The sequence below is a fragment of the Typopeltis vanoorti genome, chromosome 2 (genome assembly GCF_054136105.1).
Source record: "Typopeltis vanoorti isolate ZY-2024b chromosome 2, IOZ_Tvanoo_1.0, whole genome shotgun sequence".
Lineage (NCBI taxonomy): Eukaryota > Metazoa > Arthropoda > Arachnida > Uropygi > Thelyphonidae > Typopeltis > Typopeltis vanoorti.
Genome location: NC_143550.1, coordinates 144544120 through 144560734, shown reverse-complemented (window position 1 = coordinate 144560734; position 16615 = coordinate 144544120). Strand labels below are relative to the sequence as shown.

At 37.4% G+C, this 16615-nt stretch overlaps 1 protein-coding gene across 1 annotated transcript in view; it reads left to right on the top strand.

Moving 5' to 3' along the window:
* The window catches only part of LOC150109494 (outer dynein arm-docking complex subunit 4), a 96611-nt gene that overhangs the window by 31997 nt on the left and 47999 nt on the right, over nt 1-16615 (top strand). The window contains exon 4 of the mRNA XM_090402509.1: nt 6585-6827. Within this exon, the coding sequence (XP_090258635.1) occupies nt 6585-6827 (243 nt within the window). The remainder of the gene's footprint in view (nt 1-6584; nt 6828-16615) is intronic.

Genomic DNA, 16615 nt, shown 5'->3' with positions numbered 1-16615 from the left:
AATGGATATCTTCCGAACATCATCAAAAAATATCTATATGGTGACAACCCCAGACAAGAAGAATCAAGCTCCCAGCACATTTCTACTGTAGTGATCCATTTCATCAGGTCAATTTCTTATCAAATAGCCAGAATATTAAAAGCCTACAACATCAGAGTGGTCTTCAACCCAACCACCAGCATCAGACAGGTTTTAGGATCCCCAAAAGATAAGGTGCCATTCTACAAATATCCAGGAGTATATTACATTCCTTGCTCCTGTGGTTTTGCCTACATCGGACAAACTTCACGGAGTTTAGAGATCACACAAAACAAACATGTTGGTGATGTAAACCACAACAGAAGTATTTCTTCTGGCTTAGCACATAATTTCTGTACATCTAACCACACGATAGAGTGGCAAAACAGCTCCATGCTATTTGGATGATGACTACAGACATTGTTTATTTAAGGAAGCCACAATAGCGTTAATAACTGGCAGAAACCTCAACAGAAATCAGGGTACTATTCTGAACAGTTCGTGGAAAAACCTGATCCTCTCTCTCTAAATTGATCTGAACTACAGCTAGCCAGTAATCACATTATGCGTTTACAACAAACACACATGCATGATAATGAATAAGAACAATAAGTCCTCTCAGTCTCTGTCTGCAAAGAATATAAGATGTTTGTACGCATTACAATATGGTCAGTATTAAAACAATAAGTTTGTATGTTTAATAGACTAACAATGTTACATATGCATGATTCATGTACTATGATGACCAGAAGCACAATGTGCAGTGTATCTGAGATCTTTTTTTTTATGTTGAGCTCATACACGAGAGTTTGGTTGATCAACCTATAGTACATTAGTACCATATATAGCTAGTGGGTTGAAAAGGAGGAACTTGTTTATATTTGATTTAAATGACTGTATATTGTATTCCTTGGGAAACACAACAGGGGAAAGACTGTTCCACAATACAGCAGTTGCAGGGATGAAGGAAGAGGAAAAGACACTTGTTCTGTTTGTTTCAAGGTGAAGGGATTTGAGCAGCAGCTGCACATGTTCCAATGAGCTTAGTACTAAGTGGGGGAATTATTGATGCTATTTCAGATGAACATTTCCCATGGAAATATTTGTAGAATATACATATTATGGAAACCAAATCCTCTTTCATTAAGTATCCAGGTAGATACCTAACAGGGTTCACCATGAGAATGTGAGAATTGGACATTAGGTCAGAAGCCCTGGTCGGTTCTCTGCATTCCTTTAAAGGCTATGTGGAGGTCTCATCTCAGTTATACAGCTTTGACTCTTAAGCACTTCTAGGATTTTTATAATAGCAATTTCTTTTATGACAGATTGTGATGGAATTTGTGCATTTATTTTCTGCAGAATACCTGAGTTTACTTTGTATTGAAGCCTTCCAGGAAAATTTTAAAAAAAATGCAGGATCTGTTATTTACTAATTCAGCAGCATACTTTATGCTGGGATGCATGTTGTTAAGGTGACCGAGAAAGTCCTTTTTTTTTTTAATATTGATACCACACACAAGATCAAGGCACCTATAAGCATATCGGTGCCATATGTGGGATGCAAATAACGACTGAAATAGAAGCTTATTGATGTTTTTTTTTGAAGAGCTGTAAGTTGTAATTGCTTGGAAATACTTCATGAGGAAGGTTGTTCCAGAGGAAAGAGGTTGACAGAATAAAAGAGTAAAAGGAGAAATGAGTTTGTGTTTGCATTTGCACAGTAAAGGAATGCTGGAGAAGCTGCTGCTCTTGTATTAACAGGTGCAAATGAAAGTGAAGGAATAACAGTTGCCAATTCACTGGAGCAGTGACCATGGAAGTACCTGTAGAATAGATACAGTGCTGAAAAACTGCATCTGTGAGATAGAGGGATCCTCAATGAACCTAATTGCTGATCTCTGGACAGCATCAAGGATTTTAATGGAAGTTTTAGGTACACCATCTCAAACGTGTGAACAGGATTCTCAGCATGGACAGATTTGGGATTTGTATACAGTTAAGAGTTGGTTGGGTGTAAAATAGCTGTTTGAACAAAAGAGAATGCCTAGTTTCGTGGATGCTGAGGAGGCTATCGATGTGATGTGTTTATGCTAGGAGTGACTGAAGGTAAACGTTAGTCTACCTCCAGTCTTGTCTGATCTTGTCTGGTGATTCGTGTGTTACTGAGGGCAAGGATAAGTGAGCTGAGATCTCTTTTGCAAGAGAAAAGACAAGACTGTGTTTTGGTGATATTGAACATGAAAAGGTTGTCCTTGCCTCACTGAAGGATAGTATGAAAATCAGTGTTTAAGGCACGGTTGTAGATGATCTTGTAGCCTAGGATGTCAGAGGACTATATGATTTGTTGAATGAGTGCATCATCCACATAGTGTAGCCAAAATTTAGGTTGTAATTTGCAATATCTCAGGACCTGTTTTTCAAACAGTTCCATAAACAGGTTCGCAAAAAATGAAGATAACATCAAGCCCATTGCTAAACCCTTCTTTCTGCTTATAAAATTTGCTTGGAATTGGAAGAAGGCATTGTTGATGCAGCATTCAAATAATATCACAGTATTATTTGTTGGAGAGAATTCTTGATTTCTGGTTGAGGTACATTGGTGAACTGATTGATGATGTCTAGGCTTGTCAGTAGGTCATAGGGTTCTATTGCAATATTCTTTGTTTTTTCCAATAAACTGTGCAGTGTTCCTTTCATAGAGATGTCTGTATGCCTTGCTTATTAGTGGAACTACCTGCTATGAAAGATACTTAGAACAGAAATGGATCAATATTTTTGTTTACTTGTGTCTGTATATCTTCAGAACTCGAATAAATTCTGGGAACTAGTGAATGTCTAGGCTCAAATCATTTCTTGCTATCCTCAGGTCAGTTGAATAGGGCTTCAATCAGTTTGGTAATGTTGTGGGTGTGAAAAGGAGGATCATAGTCAAGTAGATTATTGGTGTTTGTGTCATTCAGTAAATTCTATATTCTACATTTTATTTTTATTATTATCCCCCCCCCCAGATCTCTTATTAACTCCATCTTCGACAATATATCCTCACCAAGCATAAATTCTGCATCCCATCTTTGTTTCATAAATTTTAAAACCTTATATTTTGCAACATTGAACTCACATCCCCATTCCCGTGCCCAATCACTCAATTTATTCAAGTCTTTTTGCAAGGCCACAACATCTTCTCTACTCTTCATAGTTCATCCCAACTTTGCATCATCTACAAACAACTGAATATCTCCATCCAAATCTTCAGCAATATCATTAATATACAAATTAAACAGTAATTTCCCTAAAACAGACCCTTGAGGCACACCACTAGTGACTATGCTTTTCCTGGATATCGCTGTCCCATACACAACTTGTTGATACCTATCAGATAGCCAGTCTCCAATCCAATGCTAATCTAATATCCAACCCCATCCACTCTAGTTTGACTATCAACTTATCATGCGGTAATCTGTCAAAAGCCGTTGTGAAAATCTAAGTATATTACTTTGTATCCTTCTCCTCTGTCCAAGGAAGCAATCACCTTATTGTAATAAGTAAGTAGTTTACTAAAACATGACGTCCCTTTAGCAAATCCATGCTGTCCATCAAAGATAATAGCATTGTTGTCAACCCAATGCTGGATCCTAGTTCTCACAAGCTTCTCCAACAACTTAACCACAACACCTGACACACAGATAGGCCTATAGTTCGATGCTTGAGTTCTATCACCTCCTTTATGAAGTGGCACAATCTTTCCCTCCTTCCACTCCTTAGGAACTTGACTGAGTGCAAGACTCATATTAAAAAAATATATCAAGGCAGGCGTCAACTCCCTGGCACATTCTTTCAGAATACATGGTGATATATTATCAAGTCCCACAGCCTTATTAACATCTAGTTTACTCAACTCCCCATACACCTCTTGCTCACTTACAGTCAGTCTCTCCTTCCCATCATCAACTGCTCTCAATCTCTCCATGTAGTCACATTCACAAGATAGAAAGACCTTTATGAACTGCTCATTAAGTATCTCCACCACACATTCTGCAACAGCTGTCTTTATACCATTTTCTTCTATCAATGTCATCCTTCCATAATCATTCTTTCTTTTGCTGGTTACATATCAAAAGAACTCCCTAGGATTCTTTTTGGCTTCATTAGCTAACTGCTGTTCTTAACCTCTCTTTAGCTACACTCACCAACCAAGTCACCCTCCTTGCCTGGTCTTTGTAGATCTCATGGAATTGGTTATTTCCACTTCTTTTATGCTGCCTCCACAATGCCCTCTTTATCTGTATCGCATGCTTAATCTCTTTATTCATCCATCTCATACCTACCTTATTTAACCTTCTCACCCTTGGAATACGTTTAGACATTGCATCTACTAGATAGTTCTTGAATATCCCGCAAGCTGCATTTATCTCTTTTTCCAACTAACTCCTCATTCCATACTACACCCGTAAACTGTCTCCTGAGCTCTTCATAATCACCCCCCCCTTGTAGTCTGACATATACCCTTTTCCCACAGAGGTCATGACATTGCTATCACCCACCCAGGTAATCACCTCATGGTCGCTCTCACCAATTGGTGAGCAATTTGACAATTTGATAATTCCATCCTCTAATGAAATGACCACATCCAAGACCCTCAATCCTCATGTGCCCTCTGTCACATACTGTCTGAGGTTGTTATCCCTCAAAACTCAAGAAACTAATTTTCTTTACTTGCAGTTACTATCTCATCATACCAGTCTACATTGCCATAATTAAAATCAACCATAATGATCACTCTCAAATTTTCATTTCACTTTTAATTTTCGACATACTCATCTGTGTCCATGACTACTGTGGCATTATCCTTGTTCAATTTTAATACTATGATATTTTTGTTATATTTTCTGTGTAGCAGAGAGGTAGGAGAATGAGCTTGATTGCTTCCACTCAAGGAATAACTTTTCTTTATTAATCTCATAAAATTAATGTCATCACTTAAACATCTTTTAACGTAAATACCTTTATCATATCACCCCTTCTCTGACTATCCACCAACTTCTCCTCATAAACCACAGAAACCAAGTGAATAATTTGTGTACGATTTGGGTGTGATCTGACTGAGGTTGCATACAGTAGAACAACTACCTCCTTATAGGTGTAAAGCAGCAATAGTATGTTGTGTGGTCTTTATGACCTTTGCAGATTTGGTTAACTTTTATTCCCAAATTCTGAATCTCATCTATTCTCCTAAGTGCAGTTCTCTAAATGCAGTGTATTATTTTGTACAAAGTACAAAACAATAATTTTGTTTAGCCAATTTTCTTTAGCCTGTCTGCAGAGTTCATCGGTTTCGTTTTTGAGCTCTTTGTATTTCTTCTTGTTTTTTTCTGAGGTATGTTTATTTATTTTTGTTTTTAGTTTTCTTTTTTCTTCACATTTTTCTAAAATTTCAGATGTTATCCATTTATTAATGGGTCTCTTATAAATTCCTAAAGTTTCCCTGGCCGAGTTAATTAATATTTCTTTTCCTGTTTTCTAAAGGTTTTCATTTTTTTCTGTTTGAGTCCTATTTATTTCTTCAATTTTCTGGTGGACAGGAGGAAGAGGGGAGATATGATAGAGATCTATAAGTTGGTAAGGGATTGTTATAGGATCAATGCTGGAGAGGTTCTACAGAAAATAGTGGGAGATCAGGGGAGAATACCAGAGGTTGTCCCTGGAAACTATATAAAGAGGGTGTGGTAGGGGAGTGAGAAGCAGGTTTTTCATGCAGAGTTTTGAATGATTGGAATGCTTTGCCTGAGAGTATGGTGTCTGCAGAGAATTTGAGTGTGTTTAAAGCACGGTATGATGAGCTGTATGTATGATAAAAGAACTTCCCAGATGAGTCTTTGACTCCATGGGGTCTTGGGTAATAATAATAATAATGTGGTCTAATCTTATTTGGTTATTTTTCTGTGTGGAGTTTATCATTCCTATTTCTTTTATAGTTGCGCTTGAATTTTATCTGCATTGTTGTAGAGAGGAGTTCATGGTCTGTATCCAGCTCTAGGCTTTTGAATGTTCTTACGTTTTTGATTGAGGTTTTCTATTTATTTCTAATTAGGATATAATCTGTACAATTTTGTATTTCTCTATCTGGCAAGGCCCAGGGGTATTTAAAACTAGGTCTATGGTAAAACATTGTATTTGAGATGACAAGGTTGTTTTCTGTGCAGTAATTGAGCATAGTTTCTCCCCTTTCATTTTCAGTTCCAATTCCAAATTTCCCCATTATATCTTTTAGCTTTTCTCTGAACGTTCCGATCTTAGTGTTGAAATCTTCGATTATGAATAAGATGTCTGGAGTTGGATAATTTCTAAATGGTAGTTGCAATGAAACTATTTAGATGGAACTTATTGAATAATTATTTATTTATTTACTAAATTTTTAAACACAGCTTATTTTCTGTCAGATGTTTAATGATGAACATTTTCACTATATGAAATAGTTTAGAGATAGCATTATAATTTTTATAGATAAAATTGCTTCCTCCCAAATAAAATAACCTTCAATTTTTCCATCTGAAAATTTTTTTCAGCACTTGCTAGTGATGTTAATCCAGTTTCGCGAAAGGCTATGGTACATGCACGAGAAGCTTTATCTTATTTAGAAAGATGTCAAGACTTTTGGTTACAAGAAAAGCCATTATATGCACGAAAAAAAGTTGTTATTAAGAGGCGAGATTATCCTGTAAAAAGACAGAGAAGCAAAGATGATGATCTGTTATCTAGATGGGACAAAGCTACTTCAATAATGAAGATTTTAGAGCAAGCTGATCAAGGTAAGATGTACTTTAAATTCTTACTACAAAACTACAAATACCCAGTGTATTTTTTTTTCTTTTGCCCAAGAAAACTATTATTGTTTTTTCTTAGATAAAGTTATATTTTTCTTGTCATAACAGAAAGAGCTAAAACGGCAAATGCTTGTGTTCCGTAGAATATAATATTTTTTTTTTTTTTAGGATATATCTTCAATCTCACTTTGACTAATTAGACCTTTCTTTTAGTGTTACCTCTATGTTAACATATTAGAGTTAACATAGAGGTATGGCAAGTTCTTCTTTTTGTTCTCAACATTTGCCTTGAAGTATGAAAAAAAGTGTTTTCCATTCAGTGTTTAAATAGTCCTACAGTGTCCAGTGGAAAAAGATTTACAAGTAGATCCACTGTGTCATTTCTAGGTACATTGGTGAAGAGACTTGTAGTAAAGCATGTCAGCTACTTAGGCACGATTTTTAGTGAAGATGGTAAATTAAATATGGAAATAGACAACAGAATCAATAAAGCTGGTATGGTAGGAAGTCAATTGAATAAATTCATATGGAATAAGAGAGAAATTAGTGGGAACACTAAATTAGCTGTATACAGGACAGTGTTCAAACCAGTTTTAACTTATAGATCTGAGATCTGGGTCAGAAGTAAAACACTTGACCAAAGACTAGAGACCGCAGGTATGAGAGTCCTGAGAAAGATTAGAGGTGTGAACAGATGGCATCAATTGCAATATCATATTAAAAACGAGAATATTAGGAAAGAACTTGACATTGTCAGCATCCAGGAATGCATTAGCAGAGCTAATCTCAGGTGGTATGGTCACTTAAACAGAATGGGCAAGGAAAGATTAGCAAAACAAGTGTTCTCTGCCGAGTTGGCAGGAAAACGACCCAGAGGAAGACCAAAATATAGGTGGATTGATACAGTACAAAGTGCCTTAGACAATAGAAATATAAGTTCTGGTAATGTTGGAGTCTTGACAAGTAACAGACTGATTTGGAGGAAAATTGTAGATATGAAGTTAGTAATGATGTAAATTTTTCATGTAGTACTATCATATCCTGTACACCCCTTAAGGGTACATGGCAGGAATTTGATGATGATGAATCTCTCTCATTTACAATTGCCTGTAACAAAATATCTTTTTTGTGTATTTTTAGTGTAAAATAAATTATCAAGTCCAATACCAATAGATGTTTTGATGATAAAGATTTTTTTAATTCTTCTGGCAAGTTCCATAACTTTTTAATCAAGTTATTGGTTTTATTATGTGTGGGCCATGTGGGAGCTCTGTCTAAGGATGAGTAGGTATTGGAATCTTCTAATAGGCTGTTCATTTTTCTTTCGTATTCCTTTGAATTCATAACTATTGTTGTATTTCCTTTATCTGCCTTGACTATTACAATGTTTTTATCTCATCTTAATTCTTTAAGGGCTATTAACTCTGATTTTAGTAAGTTTCTATGTGGTAATTTACTTTTTAACAATATGGCTGAAGTTTGTATGCAGATGAGATCTGCCAAATCTCTAGGAAGATTGTAAATTCCTTTATCAATCTGTGCTATGATGTCTACTTTTGAATGTTCTGTGGAGATAAGGCAAAATTAAAACCTTTTATTTGGAGGTTTTTTTCTGTTTTTGACAGGACTTTGGAAGAAAGATTAATGACAACTTTAGCCTGAGCTAGATGTTTTTCTTGTTGAAGCAAGTTAAACTTTATTGTCAAATTGTATTTCTTATGATTTGCAACCACTGTAGTTTTGTTGGATGTAATTCTGTCAATACTAGGTTGGACAGTAGCAATTTAGCCTATATAGTAAACGTATCTTAATCTATCTTTCAAAGCTCTGATTTAGTAGCTGCAATTGGTTCTCTTAAGATAGCTAGTTCTGTTATTTTCTAGATTCTATTTGCTTTGGCTGAATGGAATGCATATTTAATTCTTACAAATTTAGGTACAATCTCTGCATCGAACCAGAAACTTTAATCTATTGATGAAGTTCTTATGTTTAATGCATAATTTTTCTAGTTGTGTAACTTTGGACCATAAGCACTCACCTTGAGCTGCCAGATATAAATCTAAGTTTCTGTGGTTTAGCAGTTTTATAGAAAGTTTTCGGTGTTGAGACCACATTATAATATAAATAAGGAGTTCAATAAAAATAAGCAATTAAAAACCTGACAAGTTTCTTACGTCATTAAGGGTTGTAGTCCGTAAAAATTTTACACAACAAAAGCCTATTAACAATTAATCACACACATATTAGATGTTTTTGATAACTATACAACTTTACTGTATGCATATTGGAACATTTCTAGTTGTTGCTGTCATGTTCTGTGGTATCATGTGTGCTGTATACTAGGTCTGTGGCAGTTAAATTTTTGATGAAAGCAGACCATACTTGATGTAAAATTAAGCCTTGATTTTTATTGCATTGTGTAGGGATCCTAAACATTTGCAAGGCTTCTTTAAATTTTCTTGTGAAACAGTTGCAATCAATATATAAAAAAATAAGTATTTTTTATAAGCCCATAAACAGCATATGTTTGCTATAGGCTCTTTCATGTGTGAGAGAAATATATACATACACACACACATATATGTATGTACGTATGTACACTGTTGGAAAGAAGTCACCAGAGTGTGAGTAACAAACAGCCATGATGCCCACCAATAAAAGGTAAGACCTCCTTTCGCTGCACTAACTTCAGCAATCCTATGGGACATACTGTCCACAAGCATAAATTTTGGACCATTCTTCTGAAGCATGTAATGGGGTTATGTTGTGGGGCAGATGTCCCTTGACCTAACCTGATGCTCCAGTTCATTTCAAGATGTTCAATATGGTTGAGATCAGGGCTCTGTGGAGGCCAGTCAAGTGTGGTGATGTTTATGTCCACAAACCACACAGTTACAGCAGCAGCCTTATAATATGGTGCATTGCTTGCTGAAAGAGACAATGGTCAGTTCCGTAGAAATGTCACAAAGTAGGAATCATTGCATTGTCCAGAATATTTAGATACCTCTCGGAGTTCAATGTTTGTGGTACTGCAAATCGAGGTCTGAGAAAAAACCAGGATCATACCATCACACTTCCGCCTCCGAATTTCATAGTTGGGGTTACACACTCTGATAAGAGAAGTTCACCCCTCACCCGTCCATCTGCTCAGTGAAGGGTCTAGTGTGATTCGTCACTCTATAACACATAGTTTTCCAAGCTTCCACATCCCACTGTACACGCACTTTGCACCACTGAGCTGCATGTTGATTCATTTAATGTGAGCTTGCATATCTCAGTCCGACCATGTAAACCCATGTTGTGATCCTAAGTTCTGAATGTTTTTGTGCAGATTTGTGTTCCAGTTGATGGAACGCAAATCTGCACAAAACATTGAATGCAGAGTTCTGCATTCAATGTTTCATCTGATGAATGGTAATTATTATATATTTTCCTTTGTAGCGCCCTACGGTCACAATTGGTGAGTGTGGTGGGTCATCCGTTGCGGTTAGCACTTGCAGTTGACTCCCTGTGCTTCCATCTCAGTATAGTATCACTGATTGTTTACCTGAGATGACCCAATTTGCCAAACAGATAGGCCCGACATGGCATCCTATCACAACACATCTTTCAAACTCCATGAGTTCCCTTCTCGTGGCCATTTCACCCAGACACAGTTCTACTGACTTGGGAGCATCACATTCCTCCAATTTATACCTATAAAAAACATTTGACTCGTTACATGACTGGTGTGTGTGTATACATGGATGTAAGGTTTTTAAATTTGTTGTGATATACAGATGGGATGCTTCATATTCACTTAGTGGAGTTATTATTATTATTAATATTATTATCTGATCTCCATGGAGTCAGAGACTCATCGTGGGAGGTACACACTACTGCATACAATGCTCATCCAACTGTGCTTTAAACTGATTCAATGTGTCTACATTCACAACAAATCAGACAATGCATTCCACTCACCAACCACACTTCATGCAAAGAACCTACTCTTCACTTCTCTTTCGACACCCTTCTTCTACAGTTTCTAGCGATGGCTTCTTGTTCTACCCTCCCCCCTCCCATTCTGTGAAAAATCTCTTCCATGTCAACCTGATAACAACCCCTGACTTAGCTTATATGTCTCAAGCATATCTCCCCCACCTCTTCCTCCTATTCATGAAGCTTTGCAACATACATTTTCTCAATCTGTCCTTGTACTCCATATTCTAAAGACCACTGACTACCTTTTTGAGTCTTCTCTGGACCCATTCCAACATATCCTCGTCACCATGAAAACCCGGTGACCAAGTAATAATAATAATCCTTGTGACCACATCATTGCCATTATCTGATGTGACATCTTCACAACTTGTGTAGTGTAGCACCTGAATTTCAGGTCCTTGTCCACCATCACTCCTAGAGTACATCTCCTCTACTTACTTTAAAGTTTCCCCACTAAGTGTATACTTTGCATCCCATCATTGCCTACCAACTCTCAAACCTACACTTTGCAACACTGAACTGATAGTTCCACTAACCTGACCATCATGCGATCTATTCAAGTATTCTTGTAAGGCCATAACATCTGCTTGACTCTGCATTACTCTCTCCAGTTTTGCATCATCTGCAAACAGCTGCATATCGTTATTTAAATCCATCCCAACGTCATTAACATACAAACTGAACAACAATGGCCCCAAAACTAACCCCCATGATACACCACTAGTGACCTTTCTCTTTTGGAATACCACACCTCCCATATACAACTTCTTTCTGATGCCCATATGACAGCCAGTCACTGATCCAACTCAGAAGCCTCTTATCCAATCCCATCTGTTTCAGTTTATTTAAGAGCTTGTCATGTGGCAGTCAATCAGAAGACTTTGCAAAATCCAAGTACACCACTGTATATGCATCTCTCCTGTCCAAAGTATTTGTCACCTTGTTATGGTACATAAGTAAGTTAGTAAAACACGATCTCTATGATCTATCCTTAACAAACCCATGCTGATAACCACAGAGAATACTTCTGTTATCAACCCATTTCTGTATCCTGCCTCTCACCAGTCTCTCCATTATCTTCACCACAACTCTGGATATATATAGACCAGCCTATAATTTGAAGATACAGCCTTATGCAGTGGAACAATTTTACCCTCCTTTCACTCTCTTGGAACCTGTGCTGTTGCAAGACTTTTATTAAACGGGCATGCCAATGCTACCACCAATTCCCTGGAACATTCCCTTAACATGCATGGTGATATGTCATAAAATCCTTTTGCCTTATTGACATCAGGTTTATTTATTTCCTCAAATACCTTCTGCTCACCCACAATTAAACCATCATCTCCTATGTCCTCTACACTTAAATTCCTCATGATTTCACCCTGATCAGGATGAAACACCCTTATAAATTGATCACTGAATACCTCAACAATGTCTTCTGTGGCAGCTACCATTCTACCATTTTCATCCATTAACATCATCTTACCATGATCATTCTTCCTTCTACTTGCCACATATCTAAAATACTCTCTAGGTTGTTTCTTTGCCTGATTTACCAATTTCTGCCCATACTCTACTTTTGTTTACCTTACTGAGTCATTCTCCTGGCTTGTTCTTTATAACTCTTTATGTAACTGATTATTACCATTATTCATCTTTTACTATCTCCAAAGTACATTCTTCTTCCAGATTTCATGCTTAATTCGGCCTTTTGGCCTTCAGAATACATTTGTACATTGATGCTGTTATGCATTTCTTTGTCACTTCCCATGCAGCATTTATTTCCTTACCGCTCAACTCTTCGTTCCATTAATAGCTCCAAGCTGTTTCCTGAGCTTGTCATAATCACCATCCTTATAATTCCACATATATCCTTTCCTCACAAAAGTCTGCATATGACCAGCCACAATACAGGTGATCACTTCATGATCACTTTCACCAACTGTAAGAAAGTGTGAAACCCCTCTGACAATTACATTGTCTGATGAAATGATCAGATCTAGAATTCTCAGTTCTCGTGTGCCCTCCTTTATGTGCTGCCTGAGATGGTTATCTCTCAAGAACTTGAGAAATTCATTTTTCTTATTCCAAAATGCTATCTCTTCATTCCAATCTATACCACCATAATTAAAATCACCCATAATAATAACCCTTCCTTTGTTTACTAATCCAAGTTGTTTATACATTTCTTCATCACCACCCCTGAAAATCCCAGGTGATTGTAAATAGAAATTTGAGTTCAGAGGACATATTGCAAAGGTTGTGAATACATCTTAATGCTATAATATTGAAGAGGACCACAAGAGTTAAAAGGATAGTAGGCCCATTATACAGGGTGGCTTGTAAGTCATGAAGGGTTTAAAGTGTGAATAACTTTTTTTGATAATTAAATTTTTCATTATTATTTATTTTCAAGTATTCTAAGCAACATTTGGGAAATTAATCATGGAAAAGTTCACAACCCAATGACAAACCAAAATTGTGCAATTATATTTTAAAAATCAGCATTTAATAATTGAATGCTAATTGTCCAAATCCGATATTACTAATTGGCCATCATGTTCTCCAGATCCGATGGCTTCCGACTTCATCCTATGGGGTTACCTAAAGGAATAGGCATGTGTGGTGTTGTGGCCTTACAGGAGGACTTCAAATAGATTGTATCAGTGAGCAACAGTATTGAACTGTCAATTCATTGTTGCTAAGTGTAAGATTCTGAAATTTGGTAGGCAACAATAGGATGCAAAGTATAAATTTGTCTGGGAAATTTTAGAGGAAGTTGAGGTGATAAGAGACCTTGGAGTGGTGGTGGTGGTCAAGAATCTGAAATTCAGAGATCACATTGCACAAGTTGTGAAGACATCACATCATATTAGATTATGGCAATGATGTGGAGGACCTTGACTTGTAGAAATAAAGTGGTTCTGGTTCCATTGTATAAGGCCTTGATCATGCCTCGTATGGATTATTGTGCACAAATTTGGTCCACTGGTTTTCATGGTGATGAGGATATGTTAGGGAAAGAGTCCACAGAAGGCTGACTAAGGTTATAACTGGCCTTTGGGATGTGGGATTATGAGGACCGATTGAGAGAATGCAGTTTGTAAAGCCTAGTGAATAGGAAGAAAAGAAAAGAAGGGTACATGATTGAAACAGTTAAGTTGGTAAAGGGTTATTACCAAGTTAATGTGGAAGAAATTTTTCATAGAATGGGGAAAAGGGGATAGAACAAGGGGCCCATACCCAGAAGTTATATTAGGAAAGTGTAAGTACAGGCATAAGGAGTAGGTTCTTTGCATGGAGGGTGGTTGGTTAGCGGAATGCTTTGCCTGACATTGTAGTGAATGTATATACATTGACTAAGTTTAAATCATTGTTTCATGGGCTTTTTGTGTAACAGTGTTTGCCTTCTGTAATGAGTCTTTTGACTCCATGGAGGTCTGGTGTTAATGGTAATAATAAAATATATGAGATACAATTGGCCCTAAGATCCAAAGAAAATCCTAGGGAATTTTTTAGATATGTGGCCAGTAGGAGGAGAAATGACTGTGGAAGAATGACATTGTGGGATAAAAATGGGAATAGAGTGACTGATGCAGAGGACATAGTAGAATTGTTCAATGAACACTTTATTGGAGTATTTCATCCTGGAGGAGTCAGTTTTAATGCTAGAGGGATTGGGCAGGTTCGAGGTTTAGAGGTACAGGAGGAGAGTATGTTTCAAATACTGAGTACTCTGGATGTCAGTAAAGCTGTGGGACTGGATGGTATTTCACCACGAGTTTTGAGAGAATTTGCTAGGGGAACTGACAGTGCCTTTGATCTGACTTTTCAATGAAAGTCTGGCTGCAGGAAAGATGCCCATGGAATGGAAGGAAGGTAAGATAGTGCCATTGCATAAGGGTGGTTGCAGACAGGAAGTGTCTAATTATAGGCCAGTTTGTGTATAATCAGTAGTTAGTAAGATCTTGGAGAAAGTAGTGAAGGACCGTATACAACATTGGGAAGATTAGGGTAATGTTATCTGTGAGAGTCAACATGGATTTGTGAAGGGGCGCTCTTGTTTTAGCAATATGGTAGTCTTTTATGATAAAGTTACAAGAGCATTAGATGAGGGAAAGGCATATATTGCCATTTTCTTAGACTTAGCGAAGGCATTTGACAGGATGCCACATGATAAGCTGATATTTAAGTTGCAGCACATGGGTCTGGATGTCAAATTGGTCAACTGGATTCAGGATTGGCTGTCCGATAGGTATCAGAGAGTTGTGTATCGTGGGGCAGTTTCAAGGAAGCAGATGGTTAAAAGTGGGATCCCACAGGGCTCAGTGCTGGGACCTATATTGTTTAACCTTTATATCAATGACATTGCCAGTGAATTGCAAGGGGATATTCAGCCTGTTTGCGGATGATGCGAAGCTGGGATTATTAGTAATAGTGCAGATGTGGAAGCCCCGCAAGAGGATTTGAATAAGCTAGATAGATGGGCAAATGAATGGGGATGTCAGTTTAATGCAGCATAATGTGAGGTCTTGAGATTTGGGAAACATCGATGGAACACTGCATACTCTATGGGAGGAGTTATACTGGAGGAAGTAGGGGAGACAAGAGATCTGGGGTTGATGATTGATAGAAACCTGAAATTTAGGGGACATATTGCAAAGGTGGTGAAGGTAACACAGAGGATTGCTGCAATAATGAGAAGGACACTGCCCTGCAGAGATAAAACAGTTATCATTCCGTTGTATAAGACCCTGATCGGACCACACTTGGACTATTGTTCTCAGATTTGGTCCCCAGGATTTGAAGGGGTAAATTAACTGTGGAAAGGGTACAAAAGCAGATAACAAAGATTGTTTCAGGACTGTGAGGACCGGCTGAGGGAATGTGGACTGCAGAGTATGGAATAGAAGAGGGAGAGATGATGTGATTGAGAGTTTTAAAACTGTTGAGAGGTGGTTACAGGGTTGACACTGTGGAGTTCTTTTGCTTGGTTGAACAGCAGGAAGGAGTGATGACAAGGGGCCATCCCTGGAAGTTACGAAAGGAAACTGTGAGCAAGAGGGTGAGGAGTGGTTTCTTTGCATGGAGGGTTGTTGAACCATGGAATGCATTGCCTGATGGAGTGGTGAGAGCGAGAACGGTCAATGAGTTTAAGGAGTGGTATGATAGACTTTGTGTTTCTTAGGGTGGGGGACCTCCCCTCAATGAGTCTTTATATCCTTTGTGTTTCTTAGGAAGGACCTCCCACAATGAGTCTTTTGATTCCATGGAGGCCTGAGTAATAATAATAATAATAATAATAATAATAATAATAAAAACAGCTAAAGGAGAACATTCATGCAGAAATTAGGGCACTACAGCCAGTAACGTTAACAGCTGTCATGGAACATGCCATACAAAGGGTCGTTTATGCAAAGCTGAAAACTCAGGGTTCTGTAGTTCATTATATCAAAAAAATAAAAAAAATAAAAATAATTCTTAAATAAAAAAGTTATTAAATGTTTAAATCCCTTCATGCATTATGGGCCACCCTGTATAAAGTTTTGATTAGGCCACATCTGGATTTCTATGCTCAGATCTGATCACTGGGATTTGAAGGGGACTAAGTAACTTTGAAGAAGGAGCAGAGACAGATAACAAAAATGATAGGACTTTACACTGTTTATTGAGGATAGACCGGGGCATGTAGACGACTGCATAGGTCAGTGGATAGAAGACAAGGGAGGTTATGATTTATATGTTTAAGCTGATGAAGGGTTATTATCATTTTTTTTTTTCATATG